This window comes from Microtus pennsylvanicus, chromosome 3, assembly GCF_037038515.1.
Source record: "Microtus pennsylvanicus isolate mMicPen1 chromosome 3, mMicPen1.hap1, whole genome shotgun sequence".
NCBI lineage: Eukaryota > Metazoa > Chordata > Mammalia > Rodentia > Cricetidae > Microtus > Microtus pennsylvanicus.
Genome location: NC_134581.1, coordinates 20,517,948 through 20,537,805, shown reverse-complemented (window position 1 = coordinate 20,537,805; position 19,858 = coordinate 20,517,948). Strand labels below are relative to the sequence as shown.

At 45.1% G+C, this 19,858-nt stretch overlaps 1 protein-coding gene and 1 pseudogene across 1 annotated transcript in view; one reads left to right on the top strand and one right to left on the bottom strand.

Moving 5' to 3' along the window:
* Positions 1 to 19,858, bottom strand: part of LOC142845663 (serotransferrin-like) — a 45,846-nt gene that overhangs the window by 11,477 nt on the left and 14,511 nt on the right. Inside the window, 9 exon segments of the mRNA XM_075964835.1 lie at positions 1,610 to 1,687; positions 3,844 to 3,938; positions 4,489 to 4,642; positions 4,644 to 4,744; positions 10,085 to 10,271; positions 11,886 to 12,070; positions 14,623 to 14,687; positions 17,250 to 17,379; positions 18,786 to 18,941. Of these exon segments, the coding sequence (XP_075820950.1) occupies positions 1,610 to 1,687; positions 3,844 to 3,938; positions 4,489 to 4,642; positions 4,644 to 4,744; positions 10,085 to 10,271; positions 11,886 to 12,070; positions 14,623 to 14,687; positions 17,250 to 17,379; positions 18,786 to 18,941 (1,151 nt within the window).
* LOC142845662 (NADH dehydrogenase [ubiquinone] iron-sulfur protein 8, mitochondrial pseudogene) lies at positions 7,088 to 7,823 on the top strand (annotated as a pseudogene).

Sequence of the window (19,858 nt, the reverse complement as noted above, 5' to 3'; positions counted from 1 at the left end):
CAGAAAGGGGAGGAACAGGGGCTCTAAAAGCACAACTCTTAATTCGCCTATCCATCCGTCCTTCCTTCCCTCATCAGCCACGGAGCCCGCCCCCCACCCACCAAAGCTGTTGGCCCTGTAATCAGCTCGGTAGTTCCCATCTGCGCCTTCTAGCAACACAGGTGTGCAACAGTCATTCTTCTGATTCTTCGTGGGTATTTTTGAAATGCACGGTGTGCAGCCATCACAACCATGCTCATAAAAGCAAAAGATTGTAGCAACATTAAATACTAACAATGCTCTGACTAAATAAAAATCTAACTATGGCACAGCTTCTAAAAAGTCAGGGTAGCGGAAACAGGAAAAGAAAATCACTTTTTTTTTGTAAATTAAATCACTGCTTGGCCTATTAGCTTTAGCTTCTTATTGACTAGCTCTTACATCTTAATTTAACCCATTTCTATTAATCTGTGGCTTACTAGCAAGGTTTTGTCCAGCATCTATCTCTGGCGAGGCTAAAAGGCGTCTCCCTGACTCCACCTTCTTTCTCCCAGCATTCAGTTTCGTTTTCCCTGCCTAGCTCTGTTCTGCCCTGCTATAGGCTCAAAACAGTTTCTTTATTCATTAACCAATAAAAGTAACACATATACAGAAGGACTTCCCACACCATCTCAGTATTTTAAAAATATAAATTATTCTTTATTTGGGTTTCTAATATGCTACTTTCATTATGTTGAGGTATATTACCTCTACTTTTTTTTTTCTGAGCTTGAGTCTTTTATTAGACTCACAAACAGTAATTAGCATAGACGCCTTCAAGGCCACAATCTTTTTTTTTTTTGAAAATTACTATTAAGTAAATGATTATCCTATGTCTGTGTACTACTCTTGTAGCAGAAAAAGACCCAATGCCCACTGAAACTTACAGTAACCTTGAATAGACAGAACCTAGAAAGAAAAAATTTTGTGACGTAACCCTGTACATGTTATGTTACAAGGAGAGGCATGACAAAATCTGCTACCAAGAATATGTTCTTCATAAAAGCAGGCTACAAATGATTCCTACATCCTACTCCTGTCAACTGGACACAGCCATCTGAGAAAAGCCTCAACAGAGTCCCCTCAGACTGGCCAGTGGGCATGTCAGCGGGTCGTGTTCTCAACTGCTACTTGATGTAAGAAGGCCCAGCCCGATGTGGGTGGTTCCATCGCGAGGCAGGTGGTCCAGGGGCATGAAAAACTCAAGCTAAGTAAACCAAAGAGTGGGCCAGCAAGCAGCAATTTCTGCATAGCTGCTGCTTCCGATCTCCAGTCTTGATTTCCCTGACTAATGGATCAGATTAAATCCTTTCCTCCCAAGCTGCTTCTCCTCAGAATATTTTCTTTTCTTCTCTTTTTTTTTTTTGTTTGTTTTTGTTTGTGGTTTCTCCAGACATGTTTCTCTGTTTAACAGGCCTGGCTGTCCTGGCATCTGCTTTGTAGACCAGGCTAACCCTGCCTCTGCCTCCCGAGTGCTACCACCGCCCACCTGTTTCCTTTTTTCAGAGTATTTTCTCACAGCAATGGAAATGAAACTAGACTTCACAGCAAGAAGAGTGTCAGATTCTAGAACAGTCCACAGACACCTTACCCTGTTATTGTTGACTTTGTATGCAGCAGAACTGTCGGTAATTGAAGTCTGTGTGTCTCTGTAGTGGCCAGTTAGCAACTGTAAAAAACCAACATGGACCAGATCTGGGTGAGTGCACTACAATAACACCAAACCATATTTAAAGAACACTTTTAATTCTGTTGAGCATAAGGTCAAATGAACGAACGCTACTTGGAATAGTTGGAAAGGATCATACTGGCTTACTTTTAATCTGTAGAAATTTAACAAGTTACAGGCTTTATTCCTCTTTTTTGCAGTGCCAGTGATCTAACCCAAAGCCTCAGACATGTCGAGTGACACCCTAGGCCGAATGTTATTTTTTTCAAACGGCAAGGGGCCAAATTTACCGAGCGGTAAACATTTAAACTATCAACAACTCAAGGTCTGAGGAGATGTTCCAGCGGATAAACATCTGCCGTGCAAGCCTGACAACCTGAGTTCAGATCTTCTGAGCCCAATAACAACAGATCTAGCAATGTACACATTCGTAATTCTAGTACCCTGATGGGGAGAACAGGAGGAGGAGACGGGAATTTCCAGAAATTCAGACTAGCCAATCTGGCGCAGCAATGACAGAACACCAACACCGTCATCCTCTGACCTCCACGGATGTGACAGGGCACACATGTATCAGCACTCACACATGAACACACACACACACACAGATTAAATAATAATTTATACCTGCCAAAGGAAGAGTGGAAATTCTCCACAGTAAGACACGCTCAGTTAAAAAATACTGGCTACAGAAAACTGAGCATTAATGACAGGAAGCCTCACTAGCTTCAGCTGTCAAAGGAGGGTCTTTCTGCCACGTCTTTGACAATGCTGGGCTAGAACTGGCCATGCTAGAACTATCTGACGTCACAACAAAAGTTACTGGGCTTCCTTTTTTCTTTGATTAAGTGGTGAAGAAAGAGTAATAAAGCAGGCTAAACTTAAAAGCACATGTCTGTAGCCATTATATTCCGGGTCAGCCCAAGAAACTGAGACTGCATCTTCCATCGTGTGTGTGTGTGTGTGTGTGTGTGTGTGTGTGTGTGTGTGTGTGTGTGTGTCTACACTGGAGGCTGTGTTCGCTCACTGAACCTGGAGCTCACCAACTAGCAAGGCTTGCCGGCCAAGGAATTCCAGGCATCCTCTGTCTCTACTGGGATTACAAGCACCTCTGGGTATGGCTTTTATGTGGGTTTCAGGGATCCAAACTTAGGTCCTCATTTTTGCCAGGTAAGCTCGATGGCCTGGGCCACCTCCCCAGCCCCAGACCACATATTCTATCGATATCTGGCACAGCAAAGACATTCGTTGCCCATGCCACTGACGAGTGAAGTCTGGCATACATCTTCAACATTTCCCTGCCATCCTTTAAACTAAACAACGTATCAGCCAATATTCATGCCATGGATCACTTTCAGGGAGTGACCATGAACTTCTTGAGGTATCAGTCAGCAGGCTAGGATGCCAATGTCTTCACCCAGTCTTGGTTCAACTGCAATCACAACATTGCTCCTGATACAAAGGGTGTTCTATAAGAACCAAAGAGCTACACAGAATTCACAACACAGATTACAAATGAGGAAAATATACTGTTTTGAATTTTGGAGCATTTCCTTTTACGGATGCTTAAGTGATAAAAATGTATGCAAATATGCCAAAATTCAAAACATCCAAAATCAGAAACAATGAAAGTCTCCAGTAGGCTCTCAGAAGGGGTTCTTATCCAACAACAACTCTTCTGGCATCTTTACCCACAGAAATATATTTACAGAAGACCCTACAGTAACGACTAAATATGTATGTGCGTGGAGGGTGGGAACAGGTTTTCCTGGAGCCTTTTTGTATTCCCAAGTAAGTCAAGAATTAACTTTCAGGATGGAAGGAGGGTCAGTTAAGTTGGTTAAGAACACATACCGCTCCTGTAAGGAAGGGAACTGAGTTCCATTCCCAGCATCTGGCAGCTCAGAATAGACTGTAACTCCAACTCCACAGAGTCTACACATCTGGCCTCTACAGGCACAGGCCCTCATGTGCACACATCAACACACATCCATATAGTTAAAAAGAAAAAAAAACTTAAGTAAAATATTTTTAAAAACTTGTCCCAAACTTGCTGACATAGTGTCCTGTACTAAATAAACCACAAGATGACAGGAATACTGACATGCCATGACAGTTCCTAGTACGTTTAACAGAGGTGGGAAACAAAGCATTACCCTGACAAACAGCAACGTTTTCCCCGAGTCACAAAGCCCAACGAGGAGAACAGCTCTCTGACTGCTCTTTCTGCTCCAGATGAACTTCCAGAAAACTGCGGAGAAGAGAAAAGCAGCCTTTATTTTCAAGGGCATTAACAGGCATTTGCGACAAAACAACGTGTCCGTCTGCATTAGTTTCACTGTTACACCCCATTAGAGTTATAGTTAGGAACCCACTGAGTGCCAGCCACTATCGACTGTCAACCTTTCCACACCTATGTCCCTCATCCTAACTGTGGAGACCTCAAGTATCTACAGAACGATGAATCTGGAAAAATAATAATAATAATGGCTTGCTAAATCTGATTTGATGATCTCCGCTTTTCCTTAGTACCTCAGTAGCCCAGCTCCCAGCTCCCAGATAGAAGCAGCTCAAAGTTGGTGTGAGCGATGGCGACGGCCGCCCTCTGCGCTCAAGCGCACAGGGGAGCCTCGAACACTCCTGTCCCAAGAACTAGGTCACTTCGGAGTCCCGGTTCCACGCCGCTGCGTTCTGGAGGGCGGATGGCAGAAGAGGGGAGCCTCGCAGCTTGCCTCCCAGGCCTGCACGGCCGAGCACCAACTCCGCCACCCCGCCTTCGCCGCGCCCGCCTGCCGCCTCACCCAGCGTCAGCAGGACCGCGAGCAGAGCCACCGCCATGGACAGCAGCGTCGGATCCCTCTGCTGCAGCTCCTGCCGCAAGGAATCGAGGTAAGGCTGGAAGGCGCCCCCGGGGCTGTCCCCAACACGCCGAGTGTCTACAGAAGCCATGAGGGAAGGTCCGTGGTCTTCCCGGGCTGCCTAAGCGACGTGGCTCTAGACTCCGCGCCCCGGGACGCAGAGCATCACGGGAATGGTAGTTCATGGGGGCGCGGTTCCCTCCTGCAGGCCCTGAGGAACTCCAGGTGCCTGATGGGAGTTGAAGTTTTGTGGTTTCTACAACCCAGTTATCTGGTCTACTGATACCTTTACACTTTGGGATGTGTATGCACCGACTCTGTCTTCTTTGTGCGTCTTCCCCCTTACATTTAAAATTTTATCTTTGGAGAATTTCATACATGAATGTGTGTTTTAGTCAAATCCACCACACTACTCCTTTTTTTTTTTAGATTTTTGAAAGAACGATGAATTTGAGCAAAATTAATGGCTTGCAAATTTTCACTTGAGAATTTCTACTCTGCCTTTACATGTTCTGAGACTTGTGAGACATTTTACCAGTGTGGCAAGAGATGTGACAGAATGAGCCCCCGTGCGGAATGGGAACCCACAAAGACACACAGAGTCCTTCATGGGATCAGAGAAAAGTAGCTAGAGATGGACCCGAATCCTGAAGGATTCGGTAACCTATGCAGGCAGCTAAAGAAAAAAAGATGTGCCGAAGAGAAGCATGGGTAAAAGTCAGCGACATATGGGGCTCTCCCTTTCTCACAGCGTAGCAGTGAGCAGATAGGAAGAAACGTTTTTGATTGGGTAGGGAATAAAACAGATGTTAAGGTTTGTGCTTGAAAGGCCCCCAGCGTGATTTAGACACACCACAGATGAAATCAGCACACTTTGGGCCACTCATTTGGCCTTGTCATTACAAGATGCTGAGTGACTGGTTACAAACTATGTAAAAAAAAATTGAATTGAATGTTCACTTAAGCCAAAGTGGCAGAAAATCAGCGGTGAAGTTTGTAGAACTCAGACATGGAGGGGTTTGGTGTGCTGTGCTGAAGAACCTAGAGTTTATTCAGAATGGAACAAGTTGAAGGTGACATAGACAATTAGCAGATCTACAGAGATCTGACCCTTGGGGGAGAAAAGACTGAAGCTGGGCTATCAATAGGAGTCTCTTGTCATATTTAGGCAAATGATACCCAGAGTCTAACATAGGTTAAAAGTGTGGAATGGAGGGCACAAATTTCAGGGGTGTTTAGATGATAAAATATGTAAGTTGTAATGACTATAAAATATATAGATAATGACTTAAGTAGAGAATAATCAAGGTTTTCTCCTAGAACATTGGTATTGGGTGACTGAAAAGACAAATGTGTATAAACGGACGTTTCCTGTCCTGACCAGGCCTGGTCCCAAATAACCGACTCAGAGACTAAATATGAACTATAAATGCTTGGCCAATAGCTCAGGCTTATTACTAGCTAACTCTTACATTTGAATTAACCTATATTCCTTATTTACACATGGCCATGTGGCAGCAACTTTATTAGCATGTCACGTTCATCTCGTGCGCCCTCTGTCTGTCACAGACTCCTCTGGACTCCTCCCAACCTCATTCCATCATTCTCAGTTTGGCTTTCCCACCTAACTTCATCCTGGTCAGCTATTGGTCAGTCAGCTTGTTTATTAAACCAATCCCAGCAACATATATTCACACTGTGTAAAGGAATAGTCCACAGCAATTGTGTCCTTTGGTGAACGAAAGACTTTACTAAGGGAGAGTGAGGCTGTGGACCCAATGAGAAAGGGAAGCTAGAATGAAAATTGCCTGTCTAGGTTCTGCTTCAGGTGTTTCTGAAAAATCTGAGAGCCACTCTCAAGCAGGTGGCAGAATAAAGAGATATAAAGTGCCACAAATATGTACTTGGCTTTCATTTGGAGTCAGTAATCAATTGGGCTTCTTTGGGAGTTCCTGAGTCGGTGGCATAGAAATAAAACAAAGGTTTCTGGTGGTTGTTGATAGACTCTTTTGTAGCAGAGAAGCCGCTGTAATAAGGATGCACATGAGCTCAGGGCTCTGGAAGTGTGGGGAAGTGCGAGTAAGGAAGACTACGGTAACAAGAATGGGACTAACGTCTACTGGTAATGAGCGCTTTCTGGGGTACTGTTAATGTACTCATCTGTTAAATCCTCACAGTGACTCACCACTCCACCTTTACAGAGGGGACACCGGGGAAGGGTTTAAGTAATTCCCCATGAGCGCATAAGTAGAGGTGGAGCTGGGATTTGATTACAAGCAGTTAGGCCTCCTGCAGCATCCCCCTACTGTGGGACACCCTATATACCAAAGTTCCCAGTGACCAACACTTGAGGAGCTTTTCCTTGCCTGTCCACCATGTCTCACTGAGTGATGTAAAAGGACGCCAGCCCACTGACTGATGACAGAAATCGCTATGTTCTCAGGCTCAAAAGAAGATTTTTAGCAAAAGCTGTTTCAGATTCGCTTTTAGACCCTGGCTATGGTGTCAAAACACATGAATAAAATTATATATTCTTGGAACCACACCTGGGCCAGTGAAGGAGCCGGCGCGCCTCAAGATGAACCGTCTGACCTCACCCATGCTACCACGGGCCCTGGCCCAGGCCGTGCGCACAGGACGTCTCAGCGGCCGAAGCCTCCGTAGCAGTGCAGTGGCAGCAACATACAAGTATGTGAATGTACAAGAGCTGGATATGGACATGAAGTCTGTGACTGACCGTGCAGCTCGGACGCTGATGTGGACAGAGCTCATCCGAGGACTGGGCATGACCCTGAGCTACCTCTTTCGGGAGCCTGCCACCATCAACTACCCATTTGAGAAGGGCCCACTGAGTCCACGCTTCCGGGGGGAACACGCACTGCGCCGCTACCCATCCGGGGAGGAACGCTGCATTGCCTGCAAGCTCTGTGAGGCCGTCTGTCCTGCGCAGGCCATCACCATTGAGGCTGAGCCGAGAGCCGATGGCAGCCGCCGGACTACACGCTATGACATCGACATGACCAAGTGTATCTACTGTGGCTTCTGCCAGGAAGCCTGCCCTGTTGACGCCATTGTGGAGGGTCCCAACTTTGAGTTCTCCACTGAGACGCATGAGGAGCTGCTGTACAACAAGGAAAAACTGCTCAACAATGGGGACAAGTGGGAGGCCGAGATCTCCGCCAATATCCAGGCTGACTACTTGTACCGGTGATCGGGCCACCTGGCTGAGTCCTGTGGCCCCTGCTGCCCATAAAGAAGCTATGATCCCCAAAAAAAAATTATATATTCTTTCACCTTTCCCAGTATTCATTGGGGCGCTTATTTGTAACAAATTCCTCTTTCTTGCGCCTTGTGTATGCACATGTGCACACACCCACGTGTGTGCCGTATGGATTTGATTCTGTTAGGATGACTGAGGAGATTCTTCCAAAAGGGACTGTTCATGGGCTAGACCCTGAAACTGTGTCTGTGGACCCCAGAGCTGTGGGAAAGATTATCTAAATTTTTCTACTTCTTTAAAAAATATTTTTATTTTTTAAATTACTTTCTAATCTTTTATTTTATGTGTATGTGGTTGTGTGAACTCATATGTACCAATGCATGCAGGATCCTGCAGAGAGGAAGAGGGCATCAGAGCCTCTGGAATCAGAGGAATCAGAGTTACAAACAGTCGTGAGCCCCCATGTGGGTGCTGGAAACTGAACCCGGGTCCTCTGGAAGAGCAGTCAGTGCCCTTAAGCCCCGAGCCATCTCACCAGCCCTGACAACCTGAATTTTGAACTCAGAAGACAAGGTTCAGTTGCAAACAAATATAGTCAGATTGTATAAAGAAATCCTGTTGAAAACATTTAGAAAAGAATGGAGCTTGGGAAATATAAAGTCACGGTCATTTTTATTTTGTGCTCTATTACATGGAGACACACAAACATGAAGATGGACCCAGTCAGCCTGAACCCCTCAGGCCGCAGGGGCCAAGGGAAGTCCACGGATCACGGAAACACCCATCTCTGTCACAGTGGCAGCCCACCTCTTGGATTTTAACTTTTGTGGAAAGTGCAGGCTTCCAGGAGTCCTGGGAAGAGAAGAGAGAGGTAGAGCCTTCAGAATCCACTGATATTTACACAAAGGTGCCAAGGCTCATTGTTCTGCTGCATGTTGTGGCCCATTGTTCCCTTGCCCATCTCTGCATGCCTACATAGCTCCTGTGCCTACCACAGGAAGGGCCTCGCACCAAGGATGCAGTAGCTGTAACACAACTTTCCTACTCCACGGCATCCTCTACCTTGTTTGTTGTTGTTGTTTGGTTGTTTGGTTGGTTTTTCAAGAGAGGGTTTCTCTGTAGCTTTTGGTTCCTGTCCTGGAACTAGCTCTTGTAGACCAGGCTGGCCTCGAACTCACAGAGTGCTGGGATTGAAGGCGTGCGCCACCACCACCCAGCTCCACCTTGTTTTGAATGGGTGAAGCTCTGCACCTGAATTCATATAGCTAAAAGTTGTCTATGAAGACTCTTTGCTGAGATTTTTAGGCAGATGGTGGCTAGCAGTCCCCAGCAACTTCTAAGCTGGGTCTAGGGATGGGGTGGAGAATAACGACGTTAGACTGTCATCTTGGGCAGCATAAAGGCCAAGGAAATATTGACTTGGATTTTGTAACAGTGGACATCAGCAAGCACATTGCTTATACTAGAATTGCACATGACAACCTGTGTATATACACACACATATATTCTCTTCTACCGTCAGACCAGGATCAGACTCAGGTCATCAAGCCACAAGCTTGATGGTACAAGCTCTTTCACCCACTGAACTGTCTTACCAACCCACACATGGATACCTTGAAAGTGCCAACACCCTGCAGCAGTACAGACTCACGCAAACTGTATCTCTAGGATAGCAACTTAAATCAGGACCAAGTCTTACCTACAAACTGCAATCGAAGACTAACCACTTTTCACCACATGGATTCTCTCACACCTTCCAAATGCTTCCAAGTGGTTCGATTAATCCCAAAACAGACTGCACAACCACATTTTATTCTGTTTCAGTGCCTGGCATATGACATTCCAGACGGCCTTGACAACTAGAGCTAGCCAGAACTTATCACGACTGACGTTCTGCAGATCAGACCTGTCTAAGAAAATATTCCGCAATATTCTCTTTGCTGTGGCTACTTTTCGTGAAAATTGTAGCTGGATGGAATTGAGGAAATGACATCTGCATTTAATTCAGCTGTAATTTAAATTTAAGTAGCCACATCTTGTTAGTGGTTGCCATATTGGACAAGAACCACTAATAAGCTTGGTGCCCTTTTTTGTCTTCTTAGAAATAAGATGGGATTATGTACATCTAATAAGTTCACCGCCCTAGAGTCCTGGATCTGTGGTCCCCTTACTATCTATAACCCACCCTGCTGTATCTGCTAGGTTTTATCCTGCCCGTGTGACTATTTCCTAAAGGCCACGCTTGACTCCTCTATTATAGCGGCTATTCCTGCCACTGGGTTTGCTTTGCAACTTCTCCACACTGCTCATTCTACTCACGTGAGGTTGAGCATTTTTTCATGTTACCAACAGCTTGGACATAGTCTTCTCCTAAGTATTTTTCCCATGTGGTGCCGTCTGGAACTTTATACAAGCATTTGGTGTCATCTCTGAACAGAAGGTCCTTCGTTGTAGATTTGAACAAACAGAAACTCGTAGAGCAATCAGCATTGCTTCCAAATGCATCCTGTCAAATGAACAGAGAATACCTGTGAACACACATCCCTGAGCAGTGGAAAACGCTGGCATTGCAGGAGGCTGAAAACTCCAAGCCAGCCAGCCCTGAAAAACCAAAGGAAAACTCCGGAATACAGCTTAGGAACTTTCCACCTCTCTTATCTGCCATTTATACCCACCTGAACCTAAACCACATGCTTCCACAATTCCCCAAAGTCCTCTGAACACCTCTTACCTTATTGTCCTCTGAGACCTCCAACCCCTCTCACTACCCATTACTTTGCTGATGTCATTTCCGTTCCGTGGCTTAAGTGTCTCAGAGGTGTTCATAGGAAGGAAGAAGAAATAATATGCCCCTTCCAGTATGGTTGCCAAAAAGACATCAGACATGCGCCCTCTCAGAGGAATGGTAAAAAAGAAACCAATAGAAGTTCACGTCTGGATACATTTTATATGTGTCTTGGACCAGCCATGTAGCTTCTCCCAGCCCAGGGCTGTAAAATGAGGGCGCTGGAAGTCAGTCTAGCATTCCTATCGCACGCGAGGAGTATTCTTGAATGCTCGTGACTATCATCCTGTGCCCTCTTCTTCATTCTAAACTCTGTATAGCTGACATAGTATTTAAAAGATCTACGTAAGAAGCAGAGGTTTAAGACACTGTCAAAAGGCTAAAGAATTTCACTCTTTAAACATTGGGAACACTGATAAGAAACTGTTAGCTACTGTAAGATTATTTGACCCAAATCTAATGTCAAACTAGAAACATCACTCGATGTTATCACCAATGTGCTATTAAAAGGGGCTTTTGAAGACATGCTATCCTGTTTTCTTTTCTTTTCTTTTCTTTTAGAAGTAATGACAGATTAACATGCAGGAAGCTACACCAGAAGGCAGAGTGATGTTTGTGTGTAGAGGGGCTCCGGGGATTCAAGTATTCAAGCAGCACCTGCTCCCTGTAAACTCCTCCCCCAGGCTGTCCCTGACAGGGTTGTTCTGAGGGTGAGACTCTTGTATTTTCCGAACTGTTAAGAGCATGGTACAGCTACTGGTCTAAGCATGAGAAATAGAAATCATTTCTGGTCCTCCAGGTTTGTATGAAAGAACATTAGGAAGCACGATCATTCATCCTCATTTTCAGAAAAATATACTTGAGGAAAATAAAGGAATCCCTGAGTCAAGGTCAAAAGGGGCTGGAAAGCAGATTCCAGGTCCTGAGGGCTCGACTCATGGATCAGGTGGGAACTCGTCTCTAGTGACTAGGAATTCCACAGAAACAGAGCCAGGTCTGAGGGATCCAGTCCCAGCTAACACACTGTAAGCCCCTTCATTAGACACACATTTCCTACGCCTTTGTGTGCTTACTTCCCTTTTTTTATTAACTGTTTCCGTTTAATATGTAAAGAAACCGAGAGTAGAAAATTTAAGCCATATACATCTAAGATGGCATGGATAGAAAAGCTGCCGAGCTGAGATTTAAACTTGGATATTCTGATCCACAATCTCAGGACTCCAAATTATAGTTTTCAGGAAGCAAATGTCTACACCGAAGCTTTGCTCAGCTCTGAGCTCCAAATAACCTGCCCCAGCTAGGACTAAATGGTGGGAGACCCTGGATGGTCCATACCTGCTGGTTACGTAGCACTGTGCTAACACGGGCTGCCTTCTCTTTCCGGGAGACCACGACGTGGTTTGGAGCTTGGGCCAGGTGGCAGCTGGCATACTCCGTCACAGGCTTCCTGCTGCCATCAGGGCACAGCAGCTCAAAGTCTGTCAGCTTCAGATCCTTAGCCCATGCATCAGGGTTTTTTCCTGGATAGAGAAAAGGGTGGATCAGCTGGATCTGACCATTTTAGTTACTGGAAGGGGGAAAGAGGGGGTGTCCCTGACTTGCTGGCATGTGGGAAATCTGTGCCTTCTGGCTCACAGAAGCATGTGTGCAGGGTTATGGCAGTGTTGGGAGGAAGGAACACTCAGGTGGTACTCAGTGCACAAGAGATTACCGGTGAGTACTCCTTTCTGATATTCCCTCTCAGTCAAATGAAAAAGAAACATGTTCCATGGGTGTTGTTTAAAAAAAATAAGGTCTTCATTTCTATTAAATTCCAAAGGTAAACAACATCAAAGTGTTTATTAAAAGGCCAGGCATGGTGGTGCACACCTTAAACCTCAGCTTTTGAGGGCAGAAACTAATGGATCTCTGTGAGTCTGGGGCCAGCCTGGTCTACATAGTGAGTTCGAGACCAGCCAGAGATACAGAGTGAGGACTGCCGGTCTCAAACAACAATAAAGTTCCAAAGCCTTTGTACTTCTGGCTCCAACATGGAGAGAACGTGACACTCTAAGTCAGTTTCCCCATCTCTTCACACATCACATCTCCAGACCAAAGAGAGGAAGAAAGAAAAGAAAGAAAGAAAGAAAGAAAGAAAGAAAGAAAGAAAGAAAGAAAGAAAGAAAGATCAACATTTTCAGTTTGACTTTATGCTGGTCCCAGGTGAAAACGTCCTGTCTCAGCTGCTTGCTTGCCTTATCTTTTCTGTATTCTCTTTGCAAAACTTAATTAATCAGTCAGTCAATTTAAACGCCTTTGCCCGACCTGAGGCTTTCCATAGCTCCTCCTGGCATTTTATTTAGCCAGTTTTCATCTCTCTCCCATAAAGCAGAATTGCAACCTTTCTCATCTCATTCATTGCTCTCTCAAGAATCATTCCATAACTGAATAACTACTACGTGAGACCAGGGTGAGGGTATTTGTAAATGTGTCTACTTACGAACTGAAACCTCCCTTCTGCATTCCCCAAATCCCACCGGTTCCTTTGACTCCAATCCTTAAAATCTCAATTTCACAATCTGTGTTTCTATCTATGGCTGGTTTTTTGTTGTTGTTGTTGTTGTTTTGTTTTGTTTTTTGAGACAGGTTTCTCTGTGTAGCCTTGTCTGTCCTGGAACTCAGTCTGTAGACCACACTGGCCTTGAACTCACAGAGATCTGCTGGCTTCTGCCTCCTGTGTGCTAGGATTAAAGGCGTGCTGCCTGGCTCCATCTATGCCTCTTATACTCATTTACCTATATATGGGTCTACACAATGTTACAAGCTTATAGTTAGTTTTCTAAGCATTCAATCTTAACATAAATAAACTTCTGTAGTTCTTTCTCAGCTACTTATATACTTTACTTTTTTTTCTACCATTATGGAAACCGAGGTCATTCTTTCAAATAACTGGACCTCATTCTATGGTGTGGCATAGAACTGTGTTTTTAAGCCATCCTTCCATTTATAGATATGTGGAGTGTTTTTAATTTTGTTGGCTACTACAGGAATGATAAGTTCTATTGAATGTGAATGGGCTCATGTAGATGTGGAACAGTAAATTCGGCTTAATTCTAATATAACCAAATTGCTTCCACCACCCTGAGTGGTAAAGTCTTGCTTAAGCATAAGCAAGGCCTTGATTCCCAAGTACTGTTGTGTTATATGGAGGGACAAGGGGAGACACTGGCAGGGAATTATAACAATGTTCTCTACCTAAAGTCTGGAGCTATGAGAAGAGAACTATGAAGGGTGTGCATGTGTGCAATGGGGTTTTCAATGCCAGCATTCTCTGCATAAAAATAGAAGCTTGGAAATCAGAGGTGCTGAAGGAGGTGAAAGGTCAGGTCTCTTAGATAAACTATAGCCAGGAGGCTATAGACTTTGGAGTCTTTATGAAAAAGTGGAGAGTCCATTGGAGCACCGGACTGAAATCTCAAGGTCCAAATCAGGAGCAGGAGAGAGAGCATGAGCAAGGAACTCAGGACCGCGAGGGGTGCACCCACACACTGAGACAATGGGGATGTTTTATCGGGAACCCACTAAGGCCAGCTGGCCTGGGTCTGAAAAAGCATGGGATAAAACCGGACTTGCTGAACATAGCGGACAATGAGGACTACTGAGAACTCAAGAACAATGGCAATGGGTTTTTGATCCTACTGCACGTACTGGCTTTGGGGGAGCCTAGGCAGTTTGGATGCTCACCTTACTAGACCTGGATGGAGGTGGGTGGTCCTTGGACTTCACACATGTCAGGGAACCCTGATTGCTTTTTGAGCTGATGAGGAAGGGGGACTTGACCGGGGGAGGGGGAGGGAAATGGGAGGCGGTGGCGGGGAGGAGGCAGAAATCTTTAATTAATAAATAAATTTTTTTTAAAAAAAGAAAAAGTGGAGAGTCAAGGCCTAAAAATCAGAGACTTTCTTAGAAAAGCACAAAAGAAATCTAAGGTGACAAAGAACAAGATCAGGTTAACCCTCTGGTGGCAAGAAAGAACCCCAGCAAATCGCAGGGACCCAGATTCCGTAGGGAAGAGGAGAGGGAGCACACATACCTTCAGTATTTTGCATGACAGTCTGGTGTTTCACAAAGGCTACATCTCCCTTCTCAACAAGACACCTGAACAGGTCCAGATATGGGGGAGAAAAAAGACAGGAGGTCAGATTGATACATGTCATTCAGAGGCATCGTACAGACCCAGGTTGGCCACCTGATGCCAGCATGGCTTAGGACCATTCTATCACTAAACAACATGCATAATAAGGAAAGCAAAAGCCTCCAAGTTGCTATGCAGTTCCGCAAACTCAGCTCCACACACTACATAATTTTTTCCTTATTCTTTGTGTATGCGGTGGGGAGAGTATTTGCACATTCATGTGGGTGTGCATACCTGTACACGTATGTACACATGTGCAGAATTTGGAAGTCAGCGTTGGGTATCTTCCTTGACCACTGTCTATATCTTGAGGCATGGTCTCTCACTGAACCTGGAGCTCCTCTGTTGACTAAACTGGCTGGTTAGTGAGCTCCAGAGATCCACCTGCCTTTTTTTTCTCCATCCCACACCCACAAGCACTGAGACACACACGCTGGTGCCTTTTCTGTGGATTTTAGGCATGCAACCTTAGATCCTCATATATGTGTGGTAGACATTTACCCACTTAGCCATCTCCCACCCTCTACATCATATTTTTAGTACACTCCTTTCCCCAGCACGAACGTAGGGAACAGCGAATCAGTTTTCTAATGATAACCCCCCATAACTCCCCGTTATCTGAAATATGGATGAGAAACTCCATCCCTTCAGATTTTTGAAGCCCCAAATGCCTGTGTAACATTTTTGAGAGACTGTAAATTTCAATCTGTGGTATCCATACTTCATTTAAAAAATAATTTTAACATCCAGGGAGCATGCAGGGGAGGTCTGTTTTGGGTTGTTTGGTTTTCTTTTTTCCTTCCTTTATCCCCCTCTTCTTCTCTCTATCCCTCTCTTTCTCTCATTCTTTCTTTTTTTCATTTGAGAAACACAGAAAATATAGCAAACCTGATGCATACGCCCTTGACTCTAGCAAGGCCCATATCCACATCTGAGAAGGGTGTTTCAGATGGAGAACAGAGAGTTCTGAGCCGCAAGACAGCTCCCAGAAGTTCCCAGACACAAATACCCACAACATTAACCCTGTTGTGTGTGATTCCACCATGTTTACTGCAGCCCCTTGAAAGCGGACACATGCAGGTGTTGAACTAGCATGTGCTTCAGTAACTACGCGCTGATCCAAGTAAATCAGACTCTTAAACAGTGGACCCTGTCCTTTCCCCCTCTTGAATCAAGAAAAAGCATCTGCCTCTTCCCGCAGTTCTTCCAAAGTCCTGTGGACAGTCACTGAAAAGGTGAAGGGACTACTGTGCCCTAAACTGACTGTGTTTTCTTTAAGAGTCTGTTAGTTTGATAATTCCATGTCATATCTGAGTTTTATAAGACATTTTGGAAAATGAAACCCTTTAAATATGTTTCTATAAGCAAAGTTTGAGCTTTTCCTTTGACCTGTAGTCCTCAAACATGCTACCACTAGCAAAAAGGACAAGGAAAAGGTCAAAGGGGGTGCATTGCATTCTACATCTCCCTACGTCCCGCTTATCCTCTTTGGTATGATCAGAAGTGTGTGTGGTATGGTGCACACTTCCTCTCACGATTTGTTCGTAATGGCATTTTACTCTTCATTCTGTTATTGGGAGGCTCAACGGTAATAGCATCAAACATGGATTCCTGAGTGACCACATAACAGAAGGTGTGGCTGGGCAGTTAAGTGACTCTTTTTTTTTTTGAGACAGGGTTTCTCTGTAGCTTTGGAGCCTGTCCTGGAACTAGCTCTGTAGACCAGGCTGGTCTCGAACTCACAGAGATCCGCCTGCCTCTGCCTCCCGAGTGCTGGGATTAAAGGTGTGTGCCACCACCGCCCGGCCAGTTAAGTGACTCTTGCAGAGCACCTGAGCTCTGCTCCTAGCACCCACACCAGGAAGCTCTCAACCGCCTATAACTCTAGCTCTGTGGGATCTAACGCCCTCCTCTGGCCCCCACAGGTAGCCTGCACACAGCACACATACATATATGTAATTCAAACGTTAATATTTAAGTTTAAAAACTGATAGAGATTCTATAAAATATCATGGTAGAGAGGAATTTAGAAATCATGTTCTTCATTATTCTCTACTTCAAAATCAGTATGGTTCTTGGTTAGCATGGAAAAGCTTGAGCCAAACCCCTGGCTCAGTATTTTGTTGATTATGGAAAGATAGCGTTGCTTTGGCGTTAGTGACATTTGGGATTTTGTTAATTAGCGCTGACTGTAGAGATTTATCTACTTCCAGCCCTTCAATGCTGGAGGCATCCCCTGCCAACATCAACACCATCAGAAGCATCTCTTGACATTGCCAAGGCAACAGGAGGCAAACTGCCCCCAGTCGAGAACTGCTAAGCAGCATCCCCTGGCAGACTCACTGGCAGAGCTCTGTGGGGACCCAGAGGCCCCTTCACACGCCATCTCTACATTTGGTGGGGAAATCTCTCATCCTAATATGTACAACACTTAACAGACCAATACTATAAGACCTCATCTCACTTCCTAAAAGAAATCTGGTCAAGACTAAGGCATCATTATAAGTTAGGATTGGAAAACTCACCTGAAAGCCCCTGTGTAGCCAAAATATCCCTCCCTGTTGTTCGGAGCACATTTGTTTGGGCCCATGCACAGGTCACAAAGAGTGGAATTCTTCTCATATCCAGGAGCACAGCCTTGACTGAAATATTCATCTGGACCCAAGAACAAGAGAGAGTCAGTTTCTTCGTGTGTCAGTTCTAATGACTTACTTAACACATGACAGGGATTTAAATAATTCACTCTGAAACCTGCCACCCACCAACCCAGAATCACCAGACTGAAGGCCTTTGAAGGAAACCTATCAAGGATGGGAAAGGATCTCGTGAACCGCCCACTTCCGGCTGGGGGTGGGGGGTGGTAGGGGGCTTTGAGCACCACCATCTCCAGCCTGTAGAATGAAGAAATGGAATTTCTGAGGTTGTACCACTGTTTTTGTTTCTTTGCTTTGTGTTGTGTTTGTTGGAGTTTCCCCTTTCATTTCAAAACTGAAGAGAAGAACAGGGAATTTCCCCTGCATTTTGGCTGCATCCATGGCTGTGAAAGTCCAGGAGGTCCCAGAGGGTCCAGGGGCCAGAGGTCAGGAGCCTGTGTTTTGTGCCCATGGCTCCAGGTGGGCTTTGTTTCTGAAGTACTGGAGCATCTTAGCTTAGAGATGCGTCCTCATTTCCAGTGCCTCCATATGCTAGGGCTGCAGGGATCACAGTCAGGTTTATATAGTTCTCTCATTTTTTAAGGAGTTGCCCAAATTTGGAGGCACTAGGAAAGAAGAACTCAGGAAGCCAAGAGAAAGCAAAGCCGCTGTCAACATGTGTCTGTTGGGATCTTCTACTCAGAAACTTAGGAGGTAGAGACACACTCCACTCGGGATCTTCAGAGGACACAGAGAAAACTGAAGACTCCTAGGAGCTGAGCGGGAGCTTGGCCAACACCGTAAGAGACCCCGGACCCCCCCAACAATCATATCATAGAACCCCCACAGCGGGGATCACGTAGTGTCTACCCAATGTCCATTTCACTTCATTCCTCAGTAACACAAATCTAGCTTGATTTGTGGCAGGTATGTGTAGGCAGGTGTATGATAACACACCTAAGATCTGCACAATAGGAAGTTATAGCAAAAATAATTGCTCAGATGTCCAGAAGGCTCCTTTCAAACACGGATCACAGCAAGTATAAGCTTCCATTTGCTCTCATTCCTGCCTGGACCATGAATGCCCTGGAAACTATAAGACAGCTTTGAACATGGGTGTGCTATGATGGGAACTGTGGAGCGGGAGAAAGGAAGGAGTCTTCAAGACCTTATCAGCCATGGAATGCCCACATCTGGTCTTCTTCATGGGACAGAAGATATGTAAATGTATATTCACTGAAACCACTATGTGCAACTGAGACAAATCACGCCCACTCCATTCCCTGGCTCTTTCGCCCTTCCAGTTCTTTCTGCTATTTCCTAGAGGTTTGCTTTTATGAGACTTCACTTGTACGGACCTGGATCCCACAGCCTTTCTCAGGACCCCTTTGATCTACAATGCCAAGTTCCTTTCCCAGCTCTGCTCACCAAACTTGCAGCTCTTGGTCCTACTGTAGAGCAGGCCCATGGGGATGTTCCAGCCAGCAGTTCGGTCTACTGCAGTATGGCAGGACTTCTTGCCTTTCAGCTTCTCCCAGGTGATGTCACGGTTCGATGCCTTCACCACTGCCACAGCATAATATCCTACAGGAAAGATGCCACCAAAATCATTATTAATATCTCTGGGACCTCCCAGAGTATATGCTTCCAGCAGATGCCACTGTCTTCATAAAACAGCAAGGATCTCCTAAATAGCACACTGTGTCATGAAAGGAACTCCCCAGCTGCTGACTCTGGTGAAGAACAGGACAGTCTAGCAGGAAGAAGTTCAAAAGCAAAGCACTAAGATCACGTGGTGCCCCGTGATCAGGTACAGTTTTTAAATGTTTTTAATCTATCAACTTAAAAATAATGGGTGTGGGGGGGACGGATCAGCTGGTAGAGTGCTTGCCCCTAGAGCATGAAGCCTGGAGTTCAGTCCCAGAACCCATGTAAAAAAGCCAGGCATGGTGGTGTGTGTATGTGCCATGTGCCTATAATCTCAGGAAAAGGAGTATGAAAACAGACAGATGATTTACTTACTAAAGGGGCTCCAGGCCAATCAAAGACCCCATTTCATGAGACAAAGTGGATGACTTCGGAGAAAAGCCACTAGAGGTTGACCTGTGACCTCTACACGGCGCATCGCAAACACACACATGTGCCCACATACACATGGGTGCCCAGACAATGCGAAAATAAAAAGCAGAAGTGCTAACACATTATCATTACAGAAACGGCTGGCCCAGAATCCTCACCTGGGTGCATAAGGCTAAGGTTATTGAGTTAGAAACCTGTAACTTACTTTCCAAAGCATTAAATCAGAGAAATGGATGCCAGGAAGCAAATGTAACTCTAAGAGTTTATAATGAACATGCCTGGGGGTTAATCAGACCAGACATTCTCTCATAAGGAGAATATAGTTTTATACCAGAGCTAATATGCAAAATGGAAACACCAAGAACAAATCGGTTGTCCTTTTTGGCAGTACAAACACATCCTCTGATAGGGGCTAGAACACC